The sequence below is a fragment of the Dipodomys spectabilis genome, unplaced genomic scaffold (genome assembly GCF_019054845.1).
Source record: "Dipodomys spectabilis isolate Male_0828 unplaced genomic scaffold, ASM1905484v1 ptg000783l, whole genome shotgun sequence".
Classification (NCBI taxonomy): Eukaryota; Metazoa; Chordata; class Mammalia; order Rodentia; family Heteromyidae; genus Dipodomys; species Dipodomys spectabilis.
The window spans coordinates 6,014,081-6,036,559 of record NW_024871460.1 but is presented as its reverse complement, the minus strand read 5'-3'; the positions used below and the strand labels follow the sequence as shown (position 1 = coordinate 6,036,559).

General features: G+C 35.1%; 1 protein-coding gene across 5 annotated transcripts in view; it reads right to left on the bottom strand.

The window, feature by feature from the left end:
- Positions 1–22,479, bottom strand: part of Taf2 (TATA-box binding protein associated factor 2) — a 63,741-nt gene that overhangs the window by 21,256 nt on the left and 20,006 nt on the right. For all 5 annotated transcript variants that reach the window (XM_042672964.1, XM_042672966.1, XM_042672962.1 and 2 more), the window contains 12 exons: positions 22,273–22,408; positions 19,333–19,487; positions 18,583–18,697; positions 18,119–18,228; positions 15,276–15,341; positions 13,430–13,682; positions 12,527–12,667; positions 9,883–9,993; positions 7,100–7,293; positions 5,764–5,903; positions 3,678–3,747; positions 1,077–1,186 (listed from right to left, as the gene is read on the bottom strand). In XM_042672964.1, the coding sequence (XP_042528898.1) occupies positions 1,077–1,186; positions 3,678–3,747; positions 5,764–5,903; positions 7,100–7,293; positions 9,883–9,993; positions 12,527–12,667; positions 13,430–13,682; positions 15,276–15,341; positions 18,119–18,228; positions 18,583–18,697; positions 19,333–19,487; positions 22,273–22,408 (1,601 nt within the window). The remainder of the gene's footprint in view (positions 1–1,076; positions 1,187–3,677; positions 3,748–5,763; positions 5,904–7,099; positions 7,294–9,882; positions 9,994–12,526; positions 12,668–13,429; positions 13,683–15,275; positions 15,342–18,118; positions 18,229–18,582; positions 18,698–19,332; positions 19,488–22,272; positions 22,409–22,479) is intronic.

Sequence of the window (22,479 nt, the reverse complement as noted above, 5' to 3'; positions counted from 1 at the left end):
AACCTGAAACACTTGCCTAGAATTATCTACCAAAAAACCACCAGTAAAGCTTAAGTGGCATAGTGCTAGAGTTAAGCAAAGAAAGCTCAGGGACAGTGCACAGACCCTGAATTCAAGCCCCAGAATACACACACACACACACACATATACACACACACACACACACACACACACACACACACACACACACACACACACACACACACACACACACACACACACACACACACACACACACACGATACATGAGCTAGGGGTATGGTCTAATGGTTAAGTGCTTAATCATCTAGCAAACACAAAAGTCCAGAGTTTGATTCCCAGCACATTAAAAACAACAAAAAAATCCTTCAGATAGGTAAAATATATGAAACATCATAAGAATATTTTTAATATTTAATAATTTGATGAGCCAGAGAGTGTTTTACAACAAATGCTAACTCGCTTAATTATGAGTATGCAGAACTTGAAATAATCATTTACATTTTGTAATTGAGAAATGTTTATGCAAGTTACAAAGTGAATAAATAATTGAACTACTAATATATACCCCTGAGCAAAATGGTTCCAGAACTATTGCCCATAAGGGTAATTATCCCACCACCTTACCTAAGTCAAATAATGTAAGTTGAAACTATGGTGAGAACAACACATTCTCCATAGTATAGAATATGAACAGTATATATATATTTTTTAATTCAATATTTTGGTATGTACTAACTGCCCCTAGAAGGATACACAAGAAATTGTATTTCCTTTGGGAAATGCTACCAATTAGAGAAAAAGCAATGGACAGACTCATTTTGCATGTAAATTTTTGAAATAAAAATAAATACTAATTCTTGGCAATCTTTTAACCATTTAGAACACTTCCTACTAAATTACCTTTTTTTGCCCCCAACTACCCTATGGAGCAAAATGAACATATCCTTAACAAATGTGAAGGTATGATAACTTACTTAAAAACAGAGAAAAAGACAAACCTTTAACTTTGGTTTTCAAGTACTATTCAACTGAAAACCTGTTTTAAAATGGAAATTCTTTAATAATCTGTTTTTGAAAAATTACTGCTCTCTCACCAGAATTCATAAGTTTCCAAAGTTGATCTACCAGGGCTTCATTGCATAAGGGAGACTCCATGTTCTTCGTAAATGGTGGATTCTTAGTCAACATATTTAGGATTTTATGCCTGAAAAGATTAAAAAAAAGAAGAAGAAATTTTTTTTTGCTGAATATGTTGCTATGAGTAGGAGACACCACAGAATATTCAAAAATTACACTTCTTCCTTTCTCTTTTTATCATTTTCCAATAGGCCTCGCTTTATGTTTAATTTCAGAAGACTTTATATATTACATTCTAATATTGTTTTCCACTTAAAAAAATTCTTGGGGCTGGGAAGGTGGCTGAGTGGTAGAGCGCTTGCCTTGCATGCATGAGGCCCTGGGTTCAATTCCTCAGCACCACATAAGCAAAAAGAAAAAAAAAGCTGGAAGTGGCACTGTGACTCAAGTTTTAGAGCGCTAGCCTTGAGCTGAAGAGCTAAGGGACAGTGCATAGGCTCAGAGTTCAGACCCCATGACCGGACCCGAAAAAAAAAAAGAAAAAAAAATTCTTGTGGATTTTTCTTCCTCAAATCAATTTACTATGCAATCAGGTAATTAGAAATCTGCCTATATAATCTTAACTACTTTTCCTGATCCTGTTTCCTAAAAATAAACATCCCCATCTTTGAAACACAAAATCCTGGTCAGTCAAACTGTGTCTTTTAACAGACTCAATATTAATGGAAAATTTTTGTTTTTCTTTGAAGCTTAGGCATTAACTGTTTTTGGAAAACAACTAAAGATCCAAAACAAAAGGAGAGCAGACAATTAAAAAGCCTATTCTTAATTTTTCAGGTATTAAACATCGAAATTCACAGGTATCTAATTCATACATCTGAAACAGAAATGAAGCAAATTTCAAGTCATAGGCTTATGACATTTATGACAACAAAAACATCATTACTTGCCTAACCAATTGAGAATTTTTTGCCAAGTACATTTCCAGTAACTGTAAGAAACAGAGCTGAATCAAAAAAACAAAAGGCACACAACAAAAACCAATGAAAAATATTCAAATCTCAGGAGGAAAAAGCACTGCATAATGATATGCCCCCTCCTCCCTCAAGGAGGGATTGTGAGCATATATAATTCTGAAGTATGAGGATAAATCCGTGGCATCTTTAATCCTATATAATCTAAAGGAAACAAAAAGAATGGTGCTACTTAGCAATGTAAATAGAATAACATGCACAGAAAAAAACAGAAATGAATAAAACAAAACATATAAGAAATCTTTCTGGATATAACTATGTTATTGCACAGAACTTCTAGAGACTCTGTACTTTTCCAAAATCAGTACGACTATTTTAAAAAGTCATTCCTATTCAATTATCATTTACAAACTGGATTTTTTACTGTAAAAACAACAGGCATAGATTTTAAAATTCTATCTATAGTGATCTATAGCTAGCTAGCTAGGTATACATACACATTTTTTTTTTTAATTCTAATAGACCTGAAAACTTTTTATTTTTTCCTGGTCTGGAGCTTGAACTCAAGAGTCTGGGTGCTGTCCCTGGGCTTCTTTTGCCCAAGGTTAGCACTCTACCACTTAAGCTACAGTGCCTCTTCTGGTTTTTTCTAAGTAATTTACTGGAGGTAAGAATCTCACAGACTTTCCTTCCTTGGCTGGGTTCAAACCATGTTCCTCAAATCTCAGCCTCCTAAGGAGCTATGATTATAGTCATGAGCCATACCAATGCCTGGCTAACAGTAAACTTTATGTGGGGAAAAGCACTAGTAATTTGTCAAGTGACTCTACAGGTTAACCAAAATGAATTTGTTTAGTAGAAATTCATAAAAGACCTTAATGAAGGGCAGCTTGAAACTCTAAACCAACTTGCCAGCACGGTTTGAGTTTTCCAGAACCCAGGCAACTAAGGAGAATTGTTAAGAAGTCAGCTTGAGCGCTAGTGAAAACCTGTCTCAAAAAAGAAACAAAATATTTTCACAATAAAAAAATAAATTAAAAAAAAAAACAAAAACCTAAGACTATAGAAGAAAATATTCCTGTCTCACCATATTTAAGATATTAATCTAACACAAAAGACTGAGAATTGCCAAAAATATTTTAAAACTATTATACATCTTAATTTTTTCTCTATATGCAATTGTCACAATAAAAAGAGAATTTCTTTCACGTGTGAATTACATTATATACGTACATATATGATTAGAAGAAAAAAAATACAGCATGTTATGTTATACAATGGTAAAAGAACACAAGTTCCTGTCTTTCTGAATGTCTATTTCAGTTGAGACAACAATGTTCTGAATTACTTTTAAAATGGTTTAATCAGTCAATAAAAAGGTTGAAACATATTACGGACAACCCAAGTTCACTCAAATGTTACATAAGCTTTTCTTGAAGTTTCAACAGAAATCACTCTTAAAATTACACAGAGTAAAACTTTAGTTTATTAACAATATATTTGCACATTAATCAGATAAGGACATGAAAAAATGTACAACATATTCCCATACTTTCAAAAATAATAACTGTTCTATGAATAGTCTTCTGAGATTACTCAACTTACTTTAAAATTTACAAAATACTGTATAGTACATAAACTAACCTTACATAGGGTACAGGATCATTCTGAATCATATTAAGTAGCCACTGCAGTTCTTCATAACTCCTGTCCACTAAACATAAAGAAATGTATTTAGTGACAACTATAACAAATTAAATAATTAACAAGTGGTAAGTAGAGAGTTCATATTTTAAGCAAGAAACTATCTAGCTGACTTTACATGCAGAATTCAAGGGTATAGGCAAGCATATTTTTTTACGATTTTTTAAAAAATTCATTTGGTAGCTGGGCACTAGTGACTCACCACTGTGCCAAGGTTTTTATTGGTTGAAATACTGTTTTGCCCAGCTTTAACCATGATCTCAATCTCCAGAGTAGCTATAACCATGGGCCACCATATCTGGCCATATACATACACCTATGTGTGTATGTACATATAGCTATTTTTTTATGCTAAAGTTTAAATCAATGGCAAATGCAACATAAAGCAAACTGCAATTTATTAGCAGCCCTAAATTAGAGATGATTAACTGGGACCAACACTGTCCAAATTATTTCTAGATATTTAAGTGATAAGTTTAATATCCACTCTATGACAGAACATGGTAGACTGTTTTATGCCCACATAATTTACAAAAACTATCAAAAATGATTCATTAGCTAAGTTCTATTCATTTGTTTAATATGCTTTACTTTTGTTACTGAAAAGGCTTTATTTTTTAAAATTTTATTCTTTATAGTTTTTATTCTTTTAGGTTCAAATTTGGAATGAATATTCAATATTTATTACAGCTTAACAATAAAGCCTTGTTCAGGGTTCACATTTAAATATAATGCCCTAAATAGACTAGCATTCTTTTGGAAACCATATAAATAGCACCTTATTTCATTTCAGGTGGTAGTACTAACTCCTATATTAGTCCTCATGTTTATGAGACATTCAATATTATGTCAAAGTTTTAGAAAGAAGTTTGAGCTGGGCACTGGTGGCTCATGCCTCTATTCCTATCCAATCAGGAACCTGACATCTGAGGATCATGGTTTTCAAAGCCAGCCCAGACACCAAAGCCCATGAAACCCATCTCCAATTAACCACCAGAAAACCGGAAGTGGCACTATGGCTCAAGTGGAAGAGCACTCGCCTTGAGGTGAAGAGCTTGAGGACACCTCCCAGGCCTAGAGTTTAAGCCCCACGACCGGACAAAAAAAAAAAAGAAAGAAGTTTGAGGCATCCTAACACATTTAGTGGGTGATGTCAAAGCAGAAATGAAGCCTGATAAGAGGATTTTATATATATAGTTTTCTTCCCAAATGACCCATTTAATGACAACAGATCACTATATACCACCAATCAATTAAATGTAAGCATATTTTAGACAAAAAAAAAAAACAGCTCTTTCTGTTATTTCACATGTGTAGTTCATACATATTTCTCTTTATTCACTAACTATAAATTAGTATTTTTACTGACATTTATAAAGTGGAAAGGCCTGGGAGCTAGTGGATCACACTTTTAATCATTAGAAAACAGGAAATGAAGCTGTGGCTGAAAGTGTTAGAGCCCTAGCCTTGAGTGAAAAAGCTCAGGGACAGTGCCCAGGCCCAAACTTCAAAGCCCTATAACTAACTCACAATGCACACACAAGTGTAATGATTTACATATATGTTCTTTTCAACATTAAAAAATGAGCCAATATGTATTAAACAACTTCCTTAACCTCTGGGCAGAAAGGGAGACTCTATCTTGAAAACAATGAACAAAAAACAAGGTGCAGTTCCATAGCAGCAGCTCATGTCTACCAAGGAAACTTCAGTATGCCATTAAAAATAAGAGAAAATAGCTTTTAAAATATTTTTTCATGGGCTGGGAAGTTGGCTCAGTGGTAGAGCGCTTGCCTTGCATGCCTGAGGCCCTGGGTTCAATTCCTCAGCACCACATAAGCAAAAAGAAAAAAAGCTGGAAGTGACGCTGTGGCTCAAGTGGTAGAGCACTAGCCTTGAGCTTGAGCTGAAGAGCTGAGGGACAGCGCTCAGGCCCAGAGTTCAGGCCCCATGACCGGATCCCCAAAAAATATATATATATTTTTTTTTCATAAAATGACATATGTTTATATCTCTAAAGCATTACCTTTAGTATAGTCAACTACTGCTTCCAAAGCTGCTATCCTGATGTCCACAAAATGGCCATATTCAGCATAAGATTTAAAAAGAGCTGGATCACTTGGCACATGTCCATTTTTCTGAAGCACCCTTATGGCTCTCAAGCAACTAGGGAAAAATGTTAAGTTAAAAAAGGGAATAGTTGATAATAAGCAGAAGGAAAGAAATGTACATATCACCTGATACATAAGAAATAGTTTTACTGTTAAAGTTCAGAGAGTTCATTAAACTTTGTAGATTAAGATAATGATGATGGTCATTGTGAAGGTTAAGAATGTGTTTGTGACTTTAGCAAAGTATAACTATGCCACAGTATTGTGAAACTTATGTAGTTACTTAATCTCAATTTTAAAAATATTTGGAGGAAAAAAAAGAAATGTTAAGTTAAACATTTTCACTGAGGTATTATGAATCAAATTTGTTTCCTAAATATTAGTCTCATTTGTTCAGTAAATTTAAAAACTGATCTGAATTGAATTCACATTCAGTTACATAATGTTCAACTTTTAGATAATGATAAAAAATTTAAATTATCTAAATTCTATAAAACAAAACAAAATCCGGGGCTGGGAAGGCAGCTCAGTGGTAGAGCACTTGCTTTGTATGCTCGAGGCCCTAGGTTCCATTCCTCAGCACCACATAAGAAAAAAGCCGGAAGTGGCGCTGTGGCTCAAGTGGTAGAGAGCTAGCCGTGAGCTGAAGAGCTGAGGGACAGCGCCCAAGCCCAGAGTTCAGGCCCCACGACCGGACCCAAAAAAAAAAAAGAAAACAAAATTCAAAACTTGTTTGGGCTCTCAAAGGTTCATAACATTCATTATTATACTTAGAACAGGAATACTCTTCAGAAAGAAGTATTAGCATAAATATAATTTAAATAAAACATTTTCTCCAAAATTTTTAATAACATAGTCTGTTCATTATATAAATGGAAGGTTAAAATTGTTCCTGTTTGAAATAGTAATCAACTGTTAACAAACTCAAATAAATACTGACAAGCCATATATAAACAGACTTGAAACAAAAAAATCATGCAGACACCAAAAATAATGCTCATTGAGAATTTCTGATGAAATAAAAATATTTATGATACAACTGTTAAATAAATTGTATTGCCTCAAATAAATAAAAACTTCTATAGATACAAAGGGAAAAAATTTAAAAGGGTATTCTCCAGATATGAATAAATAGGTGACAGAATAGAATTTTTATTTCCCTGTGTAGTACACTTTCCAATTTTATCTAGCAAGAATGTGCATATTAGGTATAAAAATAAGTATTTTTAAAGGCAAAGAATTTAGTAGTACCTGACAGTAATGGTATGTCTGTAACTTGGAAGTAGTTTTTCCATATTCAAAAATCTGGTGATTTCCTCAAGAATTAGTCGCACATCAGGATTTAAATTATCCAAAGTTCTAACTTCATTATTCACACTGACTGCCGGTGTAACAGAGTTGGCCAGAGCATCAATCATTTCTGCACGGTAATAGTTATCTGAAAACTAAGACAAAAAATAATGAAAGATAAAACTAACTCTAAAAAAATTAATACATGTAAACTGAAAACGTGACTTGCTCTGACAATGTATCTCAGAGGTAAAATGCTTGTCTAGCACTCACAAGACCTCTAGTTTGAACAGCACAAGAGAAAACAAAAAAATAAAAACATATTCCACCAGGAAATGTAAGTTCTCCAGTAAATATTCAACTCTGTCCTTTGTATAGTCACACTCTCAAAACAAAGCGAAAAAGATTCATTAATCACTGACCTATCAGTATGCTAAATAAATGTTTATTATGTGTATGATGTACAACACTCTTGTAGTAACCTAGCCAGATACATTTCAGGAAGACTAACTACAGTCCACAAATCCTGCCTGAATACAAAACTTCAAGTCAGCTCTAGCTTAAAACGCGAACATACAGCATACAAGGACTGTCAATACAAAGAGAAAATAATTTGGAATGAAAAGAAACAAAAGCAATGTGGAAGACATACAGAATGCATGGTACAAAAAATTCCACTAGGGGGCAAGAAATCTCAGAAACTATCATTAATTTGGTCTAGAAATAACTGATGATATTCATTCCAAAAGCACCTAATTATTTTTTTAAAAGAAATATGATGATGTTAAGTAAAATGAACCCCAAGATAGTGACACAACTTGTTTTTTCTTTCTTGCTATTGTTTTTAATGTATCTAAAATGCACTATGTGATTTTTTTGTTTCTCTTGTATGTTCTTCCCCGACAATATAACTCCTGTTTTCACTGTATTTGATGTCAATGCCCTGCGTCTTGTATATACATTTTTCTAATTTGGGGAGGGGAAGGGAAATAACAAAATGCTGAAACAAGGACAGAGGATGACCCATTGTAACAATGAGATGTTCAAGACACTATGTAGAAAACGAACTTTACAACTTGTAGGGGGAGGGAAGAGTTGGCGAGGGAAGCAATGGTAGGGGAAAAACAAAGGAGTAGGTAACAATGCTCGATAGAAAAAAAAAAAAGAAAAGAAAAAAAAAACAATGCTTGATAGGAAATGTACTCATTACCTTACTTATGTAATTGTAATCCTTCTGTAAACTATTTTTACAATAAAAAAAACCCAAAAATAATAAAGCTGGGATAACAGTGAAAAAAAGAAAAGAAATATGCACAGTATAAGCACCAAAATTAATTTGTGCCAAAATTGAGAAGCCCTGCTATACATGAAAGGGTATGATTATATCCAATCGTAAGACTAAAGCAGATAGGAGCCTGAATAGTCTTATTAATAAAAGCTGATGAACACAGAAATAATTATTGATGGAAGATATATGTAGTCACATAATAACCTTTTATGGAAAAGTTTATAATACAGAAACCAGTGGTTTTCACACATGAGCTGATGGCTCACGCCTATAATCCTAGCTACTCAGGAGGTTAAGATCTACGGATCACAGTTAAAAGCCAGCCATGACAGGAAAGCTGGTGAGGCTCTTATTTCCAATTAACCACCAGAAAACTGGAAGAGGAGCTGTGGCTCAAAGTGGTACAGTGCTAGCCTTGAGCAAAAAAGCAGACAGAACCCAGGCCACAATCCTCAGCTCTCAGCCTTCTGAGTAGCTAGGATTAAACATGAGTCTTTGGCTCCATATTTCTATATAAAACTTCCCTGAATCTTTCCTCTCACATCCTTGAAATGGTTTCTCTATGATCTGCTCACAAAATTACATATGCCTCTGGAGCACCGGTTACCATAAATGACTGTTAACTGTTTACATGAGTGATATTTCTATGAGGCCATCCTAATATAATAATCACCACAGACTCATGCTATATAGCAGCTGCTCAATAAATGTTTACTAATGGTAAAAATAAGGCATCTCTTCTTTCTACTTAACACTACACACTACCTGCTACAGCATATATTCTCAAAGTTATTAGCTGACTGTTAAATTGAAAACAAGTAGTGAATAAATTTTGAATAGTAGCCGATAAGTATTTTCTAAATAAATGAATAAAAATATGACTTTTTACAGTCAAATTCATCAAATAAATAAGATAATTTGGAGTGCTTATAAAAAGTCATTTTATAAAAGGAAATAAAGGGGGTGGGGGGTAGGAATGTAATGGCTTCCCTAGAATGCATAAGGCCTGGAGTGTGACTCTTAGTATTACAAGAAACAAAACAAAACCTTGAAAAGCTAGACCTCCTGGCAGCACCTAGTGCTCGGGGGCCTGATGCAGGAAAATATGGAGTTCAAAGCCAGCTTGAGCCACACAAAAATCCAAAGGCTGCGATTTCCAGGGTAAGACAGTGAATTAGAAGCTTCCTCCAAGTGACTCTGAATGAGGAGAGTCAGGTAGCAAAAGATAGACTACATCAGAAAAACAGAGAAAGTGTGTCAGGATTTACAAAAGAGGTGACAGGACAGCTAAAAAAGCAGAGAAACTGTATGCTAATTGATCTAGAAAAGTACCATGGGATCAGCAGTGACTTTTACAAACATAAAACATTTTTTTGCAGTGCTAGGCTTTGATGTATTTCTTTCAACAAAATGTCATTGAGTAGTTTTATAATATTCATTAAACAAAATACCTTACCTTATTTTTTCTGTTGTCATTGTATTTGATTAGGTCTAAAATAAATGTTAGGACCTCTTTAGGACAAAGATTATGAACATCTCTTAACAAAGCCATTGCAACTGGCATAGTCTACAAAAAAAAAAAGAATTTTTTAAAGCACGTAATTCAACTTATTCATTATTACAATTATTTGAACTATGCATTGAAAAAGTTCATCTTGAGTTGGCACAGGTATCTGAATGGACACTAATCCTCTCTCAAATGTGCTGAGATCACATTTCTAAAACTCGAAGAAGTTAGAAAATCCCGGAAGGAGTTGCAGGACTGGACATACTCTATAGGCCATGTGCCTTGGTACTCATTTGTTGGAAGAAAGTACTTACAATGTAAGTTATGCAGATTTAGTTCTAAGCAATACAGTGGAAAAGGTTATGAATTTTAGCATCAGACAAGTATTTAATTGCTGACTCAACTATCTTCTACGCTAAGATGTCTTTAGCTAGTTGTTTACTGAGTAGGAGGCCTTCCTTTCTCCCAGCCAATTTTGGAGTTAAGTGATTAAGTTAGTGAATAAAGTTATGTAGCATATGGTAGTGCTTAATCATCAGTTTGAAAACATTAATTTTCCAGTAAGACCCAACTTTCACACTAAGGAAAGGTGCTAAACTAAGCCTTCCTCTGCCACAAGTTTTCTGCAAGTTTTCTATAGTAGAAACACTGCCCCCACACAATGGCAAATTCTAGAATTAAAATGAAGCCAATTAACTCCTAAGCAGAAGGGCAGATGGACAGATATCTTAGTCCTTAGAACATGGAGAGATCTGGACTATTTCTTTTAAAAGGGAGAGCTGGAATGGAAGTGGCTACTTTCTTGCCTACAAGACCATAAATAATAGAAGCAGCAACAGTCAGCAATAATTCTGTAACCTAATGAGGAAAAGCTCTTTTCCATATAAAGTATCTATCATATGCCTATTCTGTCCTTCTGTAACTCAACTTTGAAGGGTTATGAACCAGTCATCTCCTTCCTTCCCTTCACTCTCTACCTAGTACCAATAGCATTAGCTGTTTTCTTTTTTTACCTTAATCCATAATAAGAAATAATTTCATAACACGTACCAGACACACATCACACCCACCCACATACACAATTTTACAAGCAATGTATACAAACTAAAAAAATAAAAATTCATACACCATGCTTTATAATACTGTCTATTCTGTTTTCTTTCATTAAAAAAATAAAATAAAATAAAAACAGGGCTGGGTGCCTGGTGCTCTGGTAGTAAAGCACTTGCCTCCTAAACTCAAAGCCTTGAATCCATTCCCCAGCATGGGCAAAAAAAGGAAGAAGAAAAAAAAGTAACAAGTAAGTAAAAGTAAAGCAACACAAGTAAAATCCACAATAGCCTCTAAATTGATTTCATGGCTCTTCATTGTTCACAACTCCAATTTGAAACATTCACCTAAGGAATAGGGAAAGCACAATGTAACACTGAAGAGAATGTATCAGGTACACACTAAGTTATCATTTCCCATATCACAAGAGGCAAGGGCAGACCACACATTTAAGTAATATCCAATGCTCAGTTCTTCAAAATACAATAAGGATACACCAAAGGTTTCTTTGGTCACACTTACATTACCGTTCCTAATCTAGATCATACAGACTCTACTCTGCTGATTAAATCTTCTATAAATATATAAATATAAATATATCTTGACTTTCCCTCCCCAACTTTGCTGGGTAATCCTTTTCCTTTTCCTTTTATCACATATAAATCTAAACTTGTTTAATAACCTCTTCATTATCTATCTTTTCAGTTGTTTTTAGTGTTTTCCCCCTAATCCAGAAAAAGAAATGTTCCTATCATTGCTACAGTTTACTTCCTAACTGTGCTCTGTCCTCTCCTTTTCAAAATTTGATCCATCTTCTCTACTTACTTTCTCCCACTTAAATGTTTCATCTCTCCCTTTCCAATAGTTTTTATTCTTTTCCTTTGTATGAAGCAAAATAAGCCTCAAATATCCCTTTTATCAAACTCTATTTTAACCTCAGGTCTTCTAATATTCTTCAACTAAAATCATAAAGGAATAGGCTCCTTGGTTTTCTAACTGCTCTAATCTAGTTAATCCACTGTCTTCATTTTTGTATGACTCAAAAAACTGTAGGAATTATTTCTAAACCACCTCAAAGCTGGACACCCTCCCATTCCAATTCCCTTTCCTCAATGTGACACTACTATACACATATTGTATCATTACTTCAAGCTATCATTTATAGAAAATATACTTTTTTTGGTCAATCAGGGGGCTTGAACTCAGAGCTAGGGTGCTTTTTAGACTTAAGTTTAGTCCTCTACCACATTAGACCACAGCGCCACTTCTGGTTTTTGAGTGGCTAATTGGAGGTAAGAGTCTCACAGACTTTCCTGCCCAGGCCAGCTACAAACTGCAATCCTCAGATCTCAGCCTCCTGAGTAACTAGGATTACAGGCATGAGCCACTGGCATCCAGCTTAGAAAATATACTCTTCAGGTACCACAAACCGCCTGCATACCTGAATTTGTTTAATTTAAAAAGACAAATTTTAGAAGTGGAACATGAATTAAATTAGGATAATTGTCAAAAGAGCCTAAGAATATTGAAAAGTAAACTGTACCTTTTGTAGAAAATAACTTTGAAAGCTCATAAAGTTGTTTGTTTTCACAATGTTTGGACAAGTTTTACAACAAAACATCCTAGTAAAGAGTGATTTCATTGCTGGTGGTCCTGTCCATGTGCTCACCATTGAATTTGCAATCTGAAAATAATTGGAAAATATTTTCCATCACTACTGTAAACAGTTTTTAAATAAATAAGCTTTCTAAAAGCTACTACTACAGTTGAACATGGTTTTCACCATTCATTTCCAAGAAAACAAACTTGCTCTCCCAAAAAAATTCTTATATGTTTAAATTGCCGTATTTTCCCATGTTTGAGGAGGCTCCTGTTTCTAAAAGGCATATCCTCTGAACAGACTTTTTTCTATTCACTTAGGTTGATACTATTCTAATATTTTACATGCATCAGATAGAAACATCACCAATTTTAAACAAGGTTTTTCAATATACCAATTGAAAACTAAGTCAAATATAGTGTACTCAAAGGTTTTTTGTTGTTGTTGTTGATTGTGAGGCTTGAACTCTGGGCCTGAGCGCTGTACCTGAGCTCTTCAGTTCAAGGCTAGTGCTCAACCACTTGAGCCACAGCACCACTTCCAGTTTTCTGGTGGTTTGTTGGAGATAATAGTCTCACGGACTTTCATGCATGGGCTAGCTTTGAACCATGATCCTCAGATCTCAGCCTCCTCAGTAGCTAGGCTTACAAGCTTGAGTCACCAGCGCCTGGCATGTACTCAAGGTTTTTAAGAATTTTTTATATAGCCAGGCATTATAGTGCATGCCTGTAATCCCAGCATATGGGAGGCTGAGAGATGGAGAACTGTAAATTGTAAAAAACTTTAAATTACAATGAACTTATTTTCAGATACTTTGTGTAGAATAAACAACAATGTTGACCACACCTTTGCAAGACAGAAGCAAGCTGACATTCTCACTCGGTAGAAACACTGCTCTTGTTCTAAGATGTCAGTGAGTGCAAGGCGAGACGCGGGTGTAGGGAACTTCTCCAACGCCAAGATGGATTCCTGTTGTGCCACAACATCCCTTTCATAGCGGAGTTGATATTGCCACATAAAATCAGATTGCTCGAACTCTACCTTCCTCAGTACTGACATATCTGGGTCTATTCTTATCCACAGCAAAGGAGAATCTGCACTAAAAGAAAATACAATTTTCTCATTTTAATACTTAAATCTCGTTTAGGAAGTATAAATAAAGTAGTGAATAATCAGATTCACCTTCAGACACAGTATTCAAGATTGGAGTTCTTCTACTGGAGTTTGTGTGTGGGCCAATCCTGGAGCTTTAACAATGTCCTAAGCTTCTTTTGCTCAAGGGTCTGCCAGATTTTTGGGTAGTGGATTGGAGATAAGTGTCTCATGGACTTTCCGGCCCAGGCTGGCTTTGAACTGTAATCCTCCGATCTCAGCCTCCCAAGTGGCTAGGACTACAGGCATGAGTCCCCAGTGCCCAGCTATATTTCTTTTTTTAAACTGTATTAACAAATCTTTCATTATTCTTATTACATTGTTAACTTTTTCGAAATGTTTAATCTGTATCAATCTTGCTAAAGAGATTTTTTCAAGGATAAGAAGAGTTGTCAGATAGCACATTAAAGTCCTTATTTTCCATCTTAAAATATTAGTTTGAGATTATGTGAGAAAGAAAAAATGTTTCTTCATTTGACTTCTTGTAGCCTAATTGTTAACTATGGTTAGGCATACTATCCACAAACAAAAATCAACTTGTGACTAATGAAATCATTTAATTAATTTGTTTAGCAGACTTAACACTTTTCAAAAATGTTAACCTTTAGAAGGTATGACACATTTCAAAGGCCTACCCTGACTTTATCCTCATGACTTCTCAATAAGCACTTGAAAAAAGTCTATGTCAATATTTTCATCAAAACACTACCATCTATAATATTAAATCAATTCAACAAACACCATTGTGTGTTTACTACTGACAAGGAACTTGCTATGGAAAAAGTTACAACAGTATCGATCTGGAAGGCCAAGTGGACATAACCTGTATGTAAACAATAGTGAGTTTGTCATCCAACTTAGCAAATACATATATATTTCATAAAAAGCATGAAGATACAGGATGGACAAATTTGTTTGTACCATATGTTATTTAAAAATGAAGCACTGTCAATCAATAAATATTACCACATAAAATTTAGGAGTATTTTGTAAATTGGGCTTTGAAAAACACAAAGAGTTGCCTGAAGCTGTGTTTCAAATACACTGAATATTAACTGACTGCTATCACCTGGAGTCACTACAAATACAAACGATCAGGTCCCACAGTACTGAATTAGAAACTGCTTTTTAAGATGGCAAATGATTCACATGCACTTCACAGTTTGAGAAATCTGCTTAAGAGGTCGATCACAAAAGACCAGGAAGTAAAAATAAAGTAGTGAATAAGTAATGAATAATCAGATGCCCACTTCCACAATTAATACTGTAACATCCTCCTAATTTCACCTCATCCAATCTAGTTAAGACTTTTTAGATCTTGAAGGAATTAAGATTTTATTTAAAATTTACTTCTAACAAAGGTTCTACTGACTTTCAAAAGTTTTAGAGCCAAGTATAGTATATACCTATACTACAAGAACTTGGGAGGCTAAGACAGGAGAATCATAAGTTCAAAGCTGAGACCCTGACTCAAAAACTAAAATGAAAAATCTTAAAAGCATTCATTTTGAGGATAATTATATACTTTTAATTAACTTACTCCATTGCAGAAAGATCCATGTCAACTTCTTCTCCATTCATCAGTGGGATTTTTTTCTTCTTATTCCTGTATTTAAGGGAAAGTTTGAAAACTGAGATTTCCAAATCTGAATGGAGATAAAGAAATGATTTTAAAGTTCAAAGAAATGATTTTAAACAACATATATCCTATGGAAGAATTATTATGAAATGTAATGAAACAATAAAGTTTATTTTGAAGCTAGAGTAAATGAAGTAAATCTTGAAATCTTTACCTAACCAAAGTTTAGTGAAAATTAGAACTATATGATTAAATTACAATTTAAAATATGCACATTCTCAAGAACGAGCAGGCACAGTGTTACAGAGGGAAAAAAAGTTCTATCAATAAAGAAATCTTTTCTAACCAATAGAATTATAACCAGGACTAAAATGAGATACAAGTAATTGCAGATCAAACTGTGTTACATGTACAAGGCTCCTTCACAAGACTTTAGCAAAAACAAAAGGAACTGTTATCCTGTTAATTATTACTTTCTCATGAAGCCTATTTAAGGATCATACACTGAAAACTGGGGGAAAACAAAAATAAGAAACGAGTCTTCTGTGTTCCTTAATCTAAAAAATACTTAAATCACATAATATTACGGAAGAAAAAAATGAGGAAATGTTATGGAAATAGCAATTAGATGCTCCTAATTTCCAAGGTGCATAGAACAAAAACAAAAGGGATTTCACTCTGAATTTCCTAATTAGTAATGTAGAATATTTTTCATATCTATTGGCCACTGGAATATTTCTCTTGAGAAATCTACTTAGGTCTATTGCCCATTTCTTCTTAGGTTAAAAAGGTGAAAGTGTTGGAGAAGACGTGAAAAAAAGGAGGTCTGCACTGTTGGTGAGAACATAAGTTAATGTAGTCATTATAAAATAATATGGAGGTTCCTCAAAAAAAGAAAAGAGGTACCTTATGATCCAGTGATTCTACTGATGTTATATATCCAAAGAAACTATCAACAAGACATCTGTACTCCCGTTTTTATTGTATCAATATTCCCAATAGCCATGAAATAAAAATGCCTACTGTCTGATGGATGAGTACAGAAAACACAGTATACTCTGCAATTATAAAAAAGAATGAAATCCTATTATTTGCAACACTGTAGGATAAACTGAAGATCACTGTGTTAAATACACTAATCACACAAAGACAAGTATCTCATGCTCACTTTAATGTGTAACATAAAAATGTTGACCTCGGGCTGGGAAGATGCTTGCCTTGCATGCATAAGGCCCTGGGTTCGATTCCTCAGCACCACATAAGCAGAAAAAGCCGGAAGTGGCACTGTGGCTCCAGTGGTAGAGCACTAGTCTTGAGCTGAAGAGCTGAGGGACAGTGCCCAGGCCCAGAGTTCAGGCCCCACGACCAGTTTAAAAAAAAAAAAAAAAATGTTGATCTCACAGACGTGAAAAATAGAATGGCATTATCAGAGGCTGGGAGAACAGGGAAAAGAGAAGAGAAAAACTACTCAGTGGTCACTAAGTTGTAGACAGACAGGAGAAAGTAGTTCTGATTGGTAATGTACAACAGGGAGACTAACAATTCTGTGTTTATTTCAAAAAGCCAGAATAAAAATTATTCTGAATTTTTTTTTTCTGGCCATAGAGCTGAAATCAGAGACTGTGGGCAGTCCCTGAGCTCTTTTGGTCAAGGCTAACATCCTACCACTTTGAGTCACAATGCCACTTCTGGTTTTTCTGGTGGGTGACTGGAGATAAGAATCTTAGGGATTTTACTGCCTGGCTGGCTTTTTAAATCAAGTTCCTCAGATCTCAGCCTCCTGAGTAGCTAGGATTACAGGCGTGGGCCACCAGTGCTCAGCTTTTGGAATATTTTTATAAGGAAATGACATGTTCAAAAAATAGGTATGGCCGGGCGCTGGTGGCTCACGCCTGTAATCCTAGCTACTCAGGAGGCTGAGATCTGAGGATCGCGGTTCAAAGCCAGCCCGGGCAGGAGAGACCGTGAGACTCCTATCTCCAATAAACCACCAGAAAACCAGAAGTGGCGCTGTAGCTCAAGTGGTAGAGCGCTCGCCTTGAGCTGAAGAGCTGAGGGAGAGCGCCCAGGCCCAGAGTTCAAGCCCCACGACCGACAAAAAAAAAAAAAAAAATAGGTATGCACAACACGATTTAAACATTATACAATGTAGTATTGAAAAAAATGTTTTTTTCAAATGAGAGACATGCTTTATGGGTTGGGGCAAGGAACACTCAAACAAGAGACACATATTTTATAGGCTGGAGTAAGGCATATTCTCAATTAGTTCAAAAGTATTATATTCAGCTATAGTATAAAGTGAGCATTTTGTCAAGAATTACACAATGCATAAGTGAGTTCTGGATGTACAAGATTTGGCTATTGACAATAAAATAAAACGTCTGAAAAAAAGTTCTGGAGGACAAGGTGATAGTTAATCAAGAGTTTAAGATGCAAGAGCCTATAATAGCATATTTAGCTATTTGCTTTAAATGATCATTTTTCCAGTATTTCCTGTAGATATTAATCTAACAAGACTAATCAAATAAGTGATTTGGCTTAAAGATTTCCTTAGCTCCAAAGACTGAAACTTCCATTCCCCTATACTCAAACCCAATTTTAAAAATTAGCTATTAAACATAAAGATGAAAATGTCAAGACAGAATGCAAACAAAGTATGTTTGGTAATGTTACCTTGAACTAATATAGTAAGAAAAAGGATACCAAATATTTAACCTAAAAAACCTGGTGTTCAGCAGGATTTTTATGCTAGTATTTGTATCCGTAGTTCAAGAACCAGTTTATAGTTACGACTCAATACCTACCTTCTGCTTTTGGAATGGCAGGGAATATCATGTTTAAGGCTGTTCTCTTCAATTTGCAGTGTATGATTGAAAGATCCATCTAACTCCTGTACTGTTACTTTAAGTGGTCCCTTTAAAAAAAAAAAATACTATTCAAAGACAGTACTGGATACATACCACTGTATACTTATATGCACAGACATATACGTATGTATTTATATATACATATTTAAAATAGATATAAACTAAGACTAAACAAAATGGGGTATCTTCTGATAGTTAATGAGGAATGATTAGTCTAAGTTCCTTGAAATTCTCCTCTGTAGCCCTTCTTCTCTTTGTTTATATATGGTATTTTCTGAGTATTCTTTACCAAAAAAAAATCTCCTTATAAATCTTCTAATCGTCAATCCTATCTTAAATTCTTTCTACACTGAAACTGGATAATAGTGCAAAAGAACCTCTTGTAAAAAAGTAACACTTACCACATATTTCTGAGTTCCAGGGGATGTATAATCTTGCTTTATTTCGAGTTCTAAGACATTTCGTTTTCTATTAAATGCAAAACTTCCATAAAATTTTACTACTCCACTCTGGTCTCTAAGGAATAGTAAAGGAAATCTAACACACTGAAATAAATATATACTATAAGATTACCCATCCTGGTATGAAAAGTTTTCAAATGTATTTCCACCAGATCAAAGCCTCAAAATATACTTTATAATATTCCAGGCGGCAAAGTATTCAAAATTCTTATGAAAATTTTGTTTACATCTGGGAAAACATTTCGGAAACATGGAGAAATTTGTGTTTTGAAAGCAAAACCACTCTACTGTATTATTAATATAACAGTGTTTTGAAATGAAAAAAGCAAAAATTGCAAAATTCCAAAGTACTACTTAAGTTGTGCCAACCTTTAACCACATCTGAAAGTCAGGAGTCCATTTCCTATCACAAGTTATACTACAGGCCTGTCTGTAGGATTGTTTACGTCATTTACCTTCAAACTTGCATCTTTAACTCACTTAAGAAAAAGTGCTCCAAAACATATCCAAGCTTATAAACATAAACAAATGTGTATGTATGCTATCTCAATGATCAGTGGGAGCTTGACACCAAATGATTCACAGCTCATTTATTTTCAGTATTTTTTAGTAATATCAACAAGTTATATTCCTTTCCCCCCACACCTCATCCCTCTTCTCCCATCTTCCCCATTTCACTGGAAAGGATACACCCACTGCTTTATTAAGGGCTGGATGTCTTTGCCAGAGACATTTGAAATGGATTTCAAAAATCCAGATGTGGAAACCAACATCTGACTCCACATATGTGACTGGAACTTCTGAGATGAAGCAGTACTAGCCAGACTTAGCAGCTTATTGAAAACCTTTAAAAATAAAAGTATCATTTATTAAGTTAATATCCATATTGCCCTACAATTTTATCATATCAATTATGATATGATAATTTCACAACTTATTACATAGGTTGTTCAGGTTAAGACTACATGCAACAGAAACATGACACATTCCATCAACCAAAATATGAGTGTTCTTCATATAAACATTATTCAATGTCAATGATATACTGATCAAAGAATACTATTAAGAAAAGAACAGTACACTTACTGTCTATAAATTGTTATGAGTTTTATATAGACATTAAAAATTAACAACTTAAGAATACTTTTTAGGAGCCCAATACTCCCTTATCTGAGACATGTAATGTTCTTGTATTCTTTTTCCTACTTGGGAAAGGGGGATAGACGGGCATCAACCCAGAACATCACAAGCCAGGATACCATAAAGACACTTGCATATCCATGTTCACTGCTTCACTATTCACAATAACCACAGATACCCTATAACAGCTAAGTGGATCAAGAAAATGTGGTACATATGCACAAAGGAATTTTACTCATCCATCAAAATATTATGTCATTTGCCAGGAAATAGTTGGCAGGCTCAGAGAGAGAAAGGGCACACAGGTTTTCTCTAGAAAAAGTAGATCTAAAATAAAACTATGCCAAGGCATTTATACAGCAACAGACTGACTAAAGAAAGGTATACTCAGGGGAGGAATCCAAAGACGTAACTCTTCTGATCAACTAATGTACTGTTTATTAAAATGAACACCAGGAAGCAGAAACATGTTTTAGAAGATAGACGAGGGGGGGATGCCACAAGAATGAAGGAAGGGCAGGCAAATATAGTCATTATATTAAACATATATCATGTAAAAAATGAACTACATAATTTGAGGGTATACACAGGAGAGGCAAATGGGGGAGAATAAAGAAAAGGGTGACACAGACCAAGAAGCATTGTACTCATAATCTGACTTATGGAACTGAAACCCCTTTGTACAACTACATAATAATAATGGTAATGTTTTGTTAAGGTGGAGAAAGGAAAACGCAAGGAGTTGTCGGGTGCCGGTGGCTCACACCTGTAATCCTAGCTACTCAGGAGGCTGAGATCTGAGGATCAAGGTTCAAAGCCAGCCCAGGCAGGAAAGACCATGAGACTCCTATATCTAATAAACCACTAGAAAACGGGAAGTGGTGCTGTGGCTCAAGTGGTAGAGCACTCGCCTTGAGCTGAAGAGCTGAGGGACAGCGCCCAGGCCCAGAGTTTAGGCCCCATGACCGACAAAAAAATAAAATAAAATGCAAGGAGTGAGTACACTGGTAATAGAGCGCTTGCCTAGGATGCATGAGCACCTTGGCTCAATCACCATCACTGGAAAAAATAACAAGTACATAAATGATAATCCTCATTAGGGTCAAGCACAAGTAGCCTATGCCTGTAATCCTAGCTACTCAGGAAACAGATTTGAGGATCAAAATTCAAAGCCAGCTAGGCAGGAAAGTTCATGAGACTCTTAATCTCCAATTAACCATCAAATAGCCAAAAATGAGCTGTGGCTCAAGTGGCAGAACACTAACATTTACCTCCAGCAAAATATTCAACGTCAGCGCCCAGGCCCTGAGTTCAAGCCCCAAGACTAGCACCAAAAAACAAAAACTTCATTAGCATTTATGCCATTATAAAAAGTAGAGTGAGTATTTTATGGACAATCTTTCTCATTTTAAAAAATACTTGTTGGGGGCTGGGAAAGTGGCTCAGTGGTAGAGCACTTGCCTTGCATGCTCAAGGCCCTGGGTTCGATTCCTCAGCACCACATAAGAAAAAAGCCGGAAGTGGTGCTGTGGCTCAAGTGGTAGAGCGCTAGCCTTGAGCTGAAGAGCTGAGGGACAGCACCCAGGCCCAGAGTTCAGGCCCCACGACCGGACCCCCCAAAAAAAAAAAAAAAACTTGTTTTTTAATCTAAAGGTAACATGAAACACAAAAGGATAAAAAAAACTTTAGGACAAACTTGAAATGCTACTTATTTTTTAAAATTTTGGGAGCTATATTACGACTTAGAGGCTGACATTTCCTTGCTCAGCAAATACTTTACAACTTGAGACATGTTCCCAGCACTTCTGTTTATGATTTTGTTGTTTTTTGATAGGGCCTTCAATCTTTGCCACTTTTACAATGTCTCCCTTTTGTCTGGGTTGGCCTCCAACTGCAATCCTCCCAATTTCTGCCTCCTGAGCAGCTGGGATTATAGTATAAACCATTGCACTCAGCTAAAAAAAATGCTTTTATGAAATTAGTTACACTTGCTTGGATCTAAGAAGGCTATCAATAGAAAAACTGGCCGAACATTTATAATGCACTTGTCTGGTTTCTACAAACTCATCTCCTACACTATAACTTCTTATATTAAAACTTGTTTAGAAATACAGGGAAAGTTAGCAATAACAAAAATAAACATCATTTAAATTGGCTCTATCTTATTTCTGAAAACATTTCAAAATATAATTTCAGACCTAACCTGCATGGCAGAACATAAAATCATATAAATGAATGGGCCTTGTTTTCATTCTCACATTCTAATTTATCTTCCTAATAATCATTCTGCATTTGAGGAAAGACTACTCAATGGACAAGCAAAGCTAAAATCCAGACTCCATTCTGCAGCACAGTAATTAGAACGAACGAACACACACACACACACACACACACACACACACACACACACACACACACACACACACACACACACACACACACACACACACACACACACACACACACCTTCCATTTTCTCTTATTACTTACCTGTAGCATAAATTCCATGCTGATCCTATTTTCAATCAATCTCATCACAAGGTGAGCTTTACACTGAAACATAGTATAGTATTCCCAGGACAGAGTATGCGGGTGCTTTATCGAAAAGTGTAGGTGGGATGCTGGACTTTAGATAAAAAAAAAAACACCTCATGAGAAAATGTAACTAGTTTCTTTAGTAGTAATAAATCTCTAAAA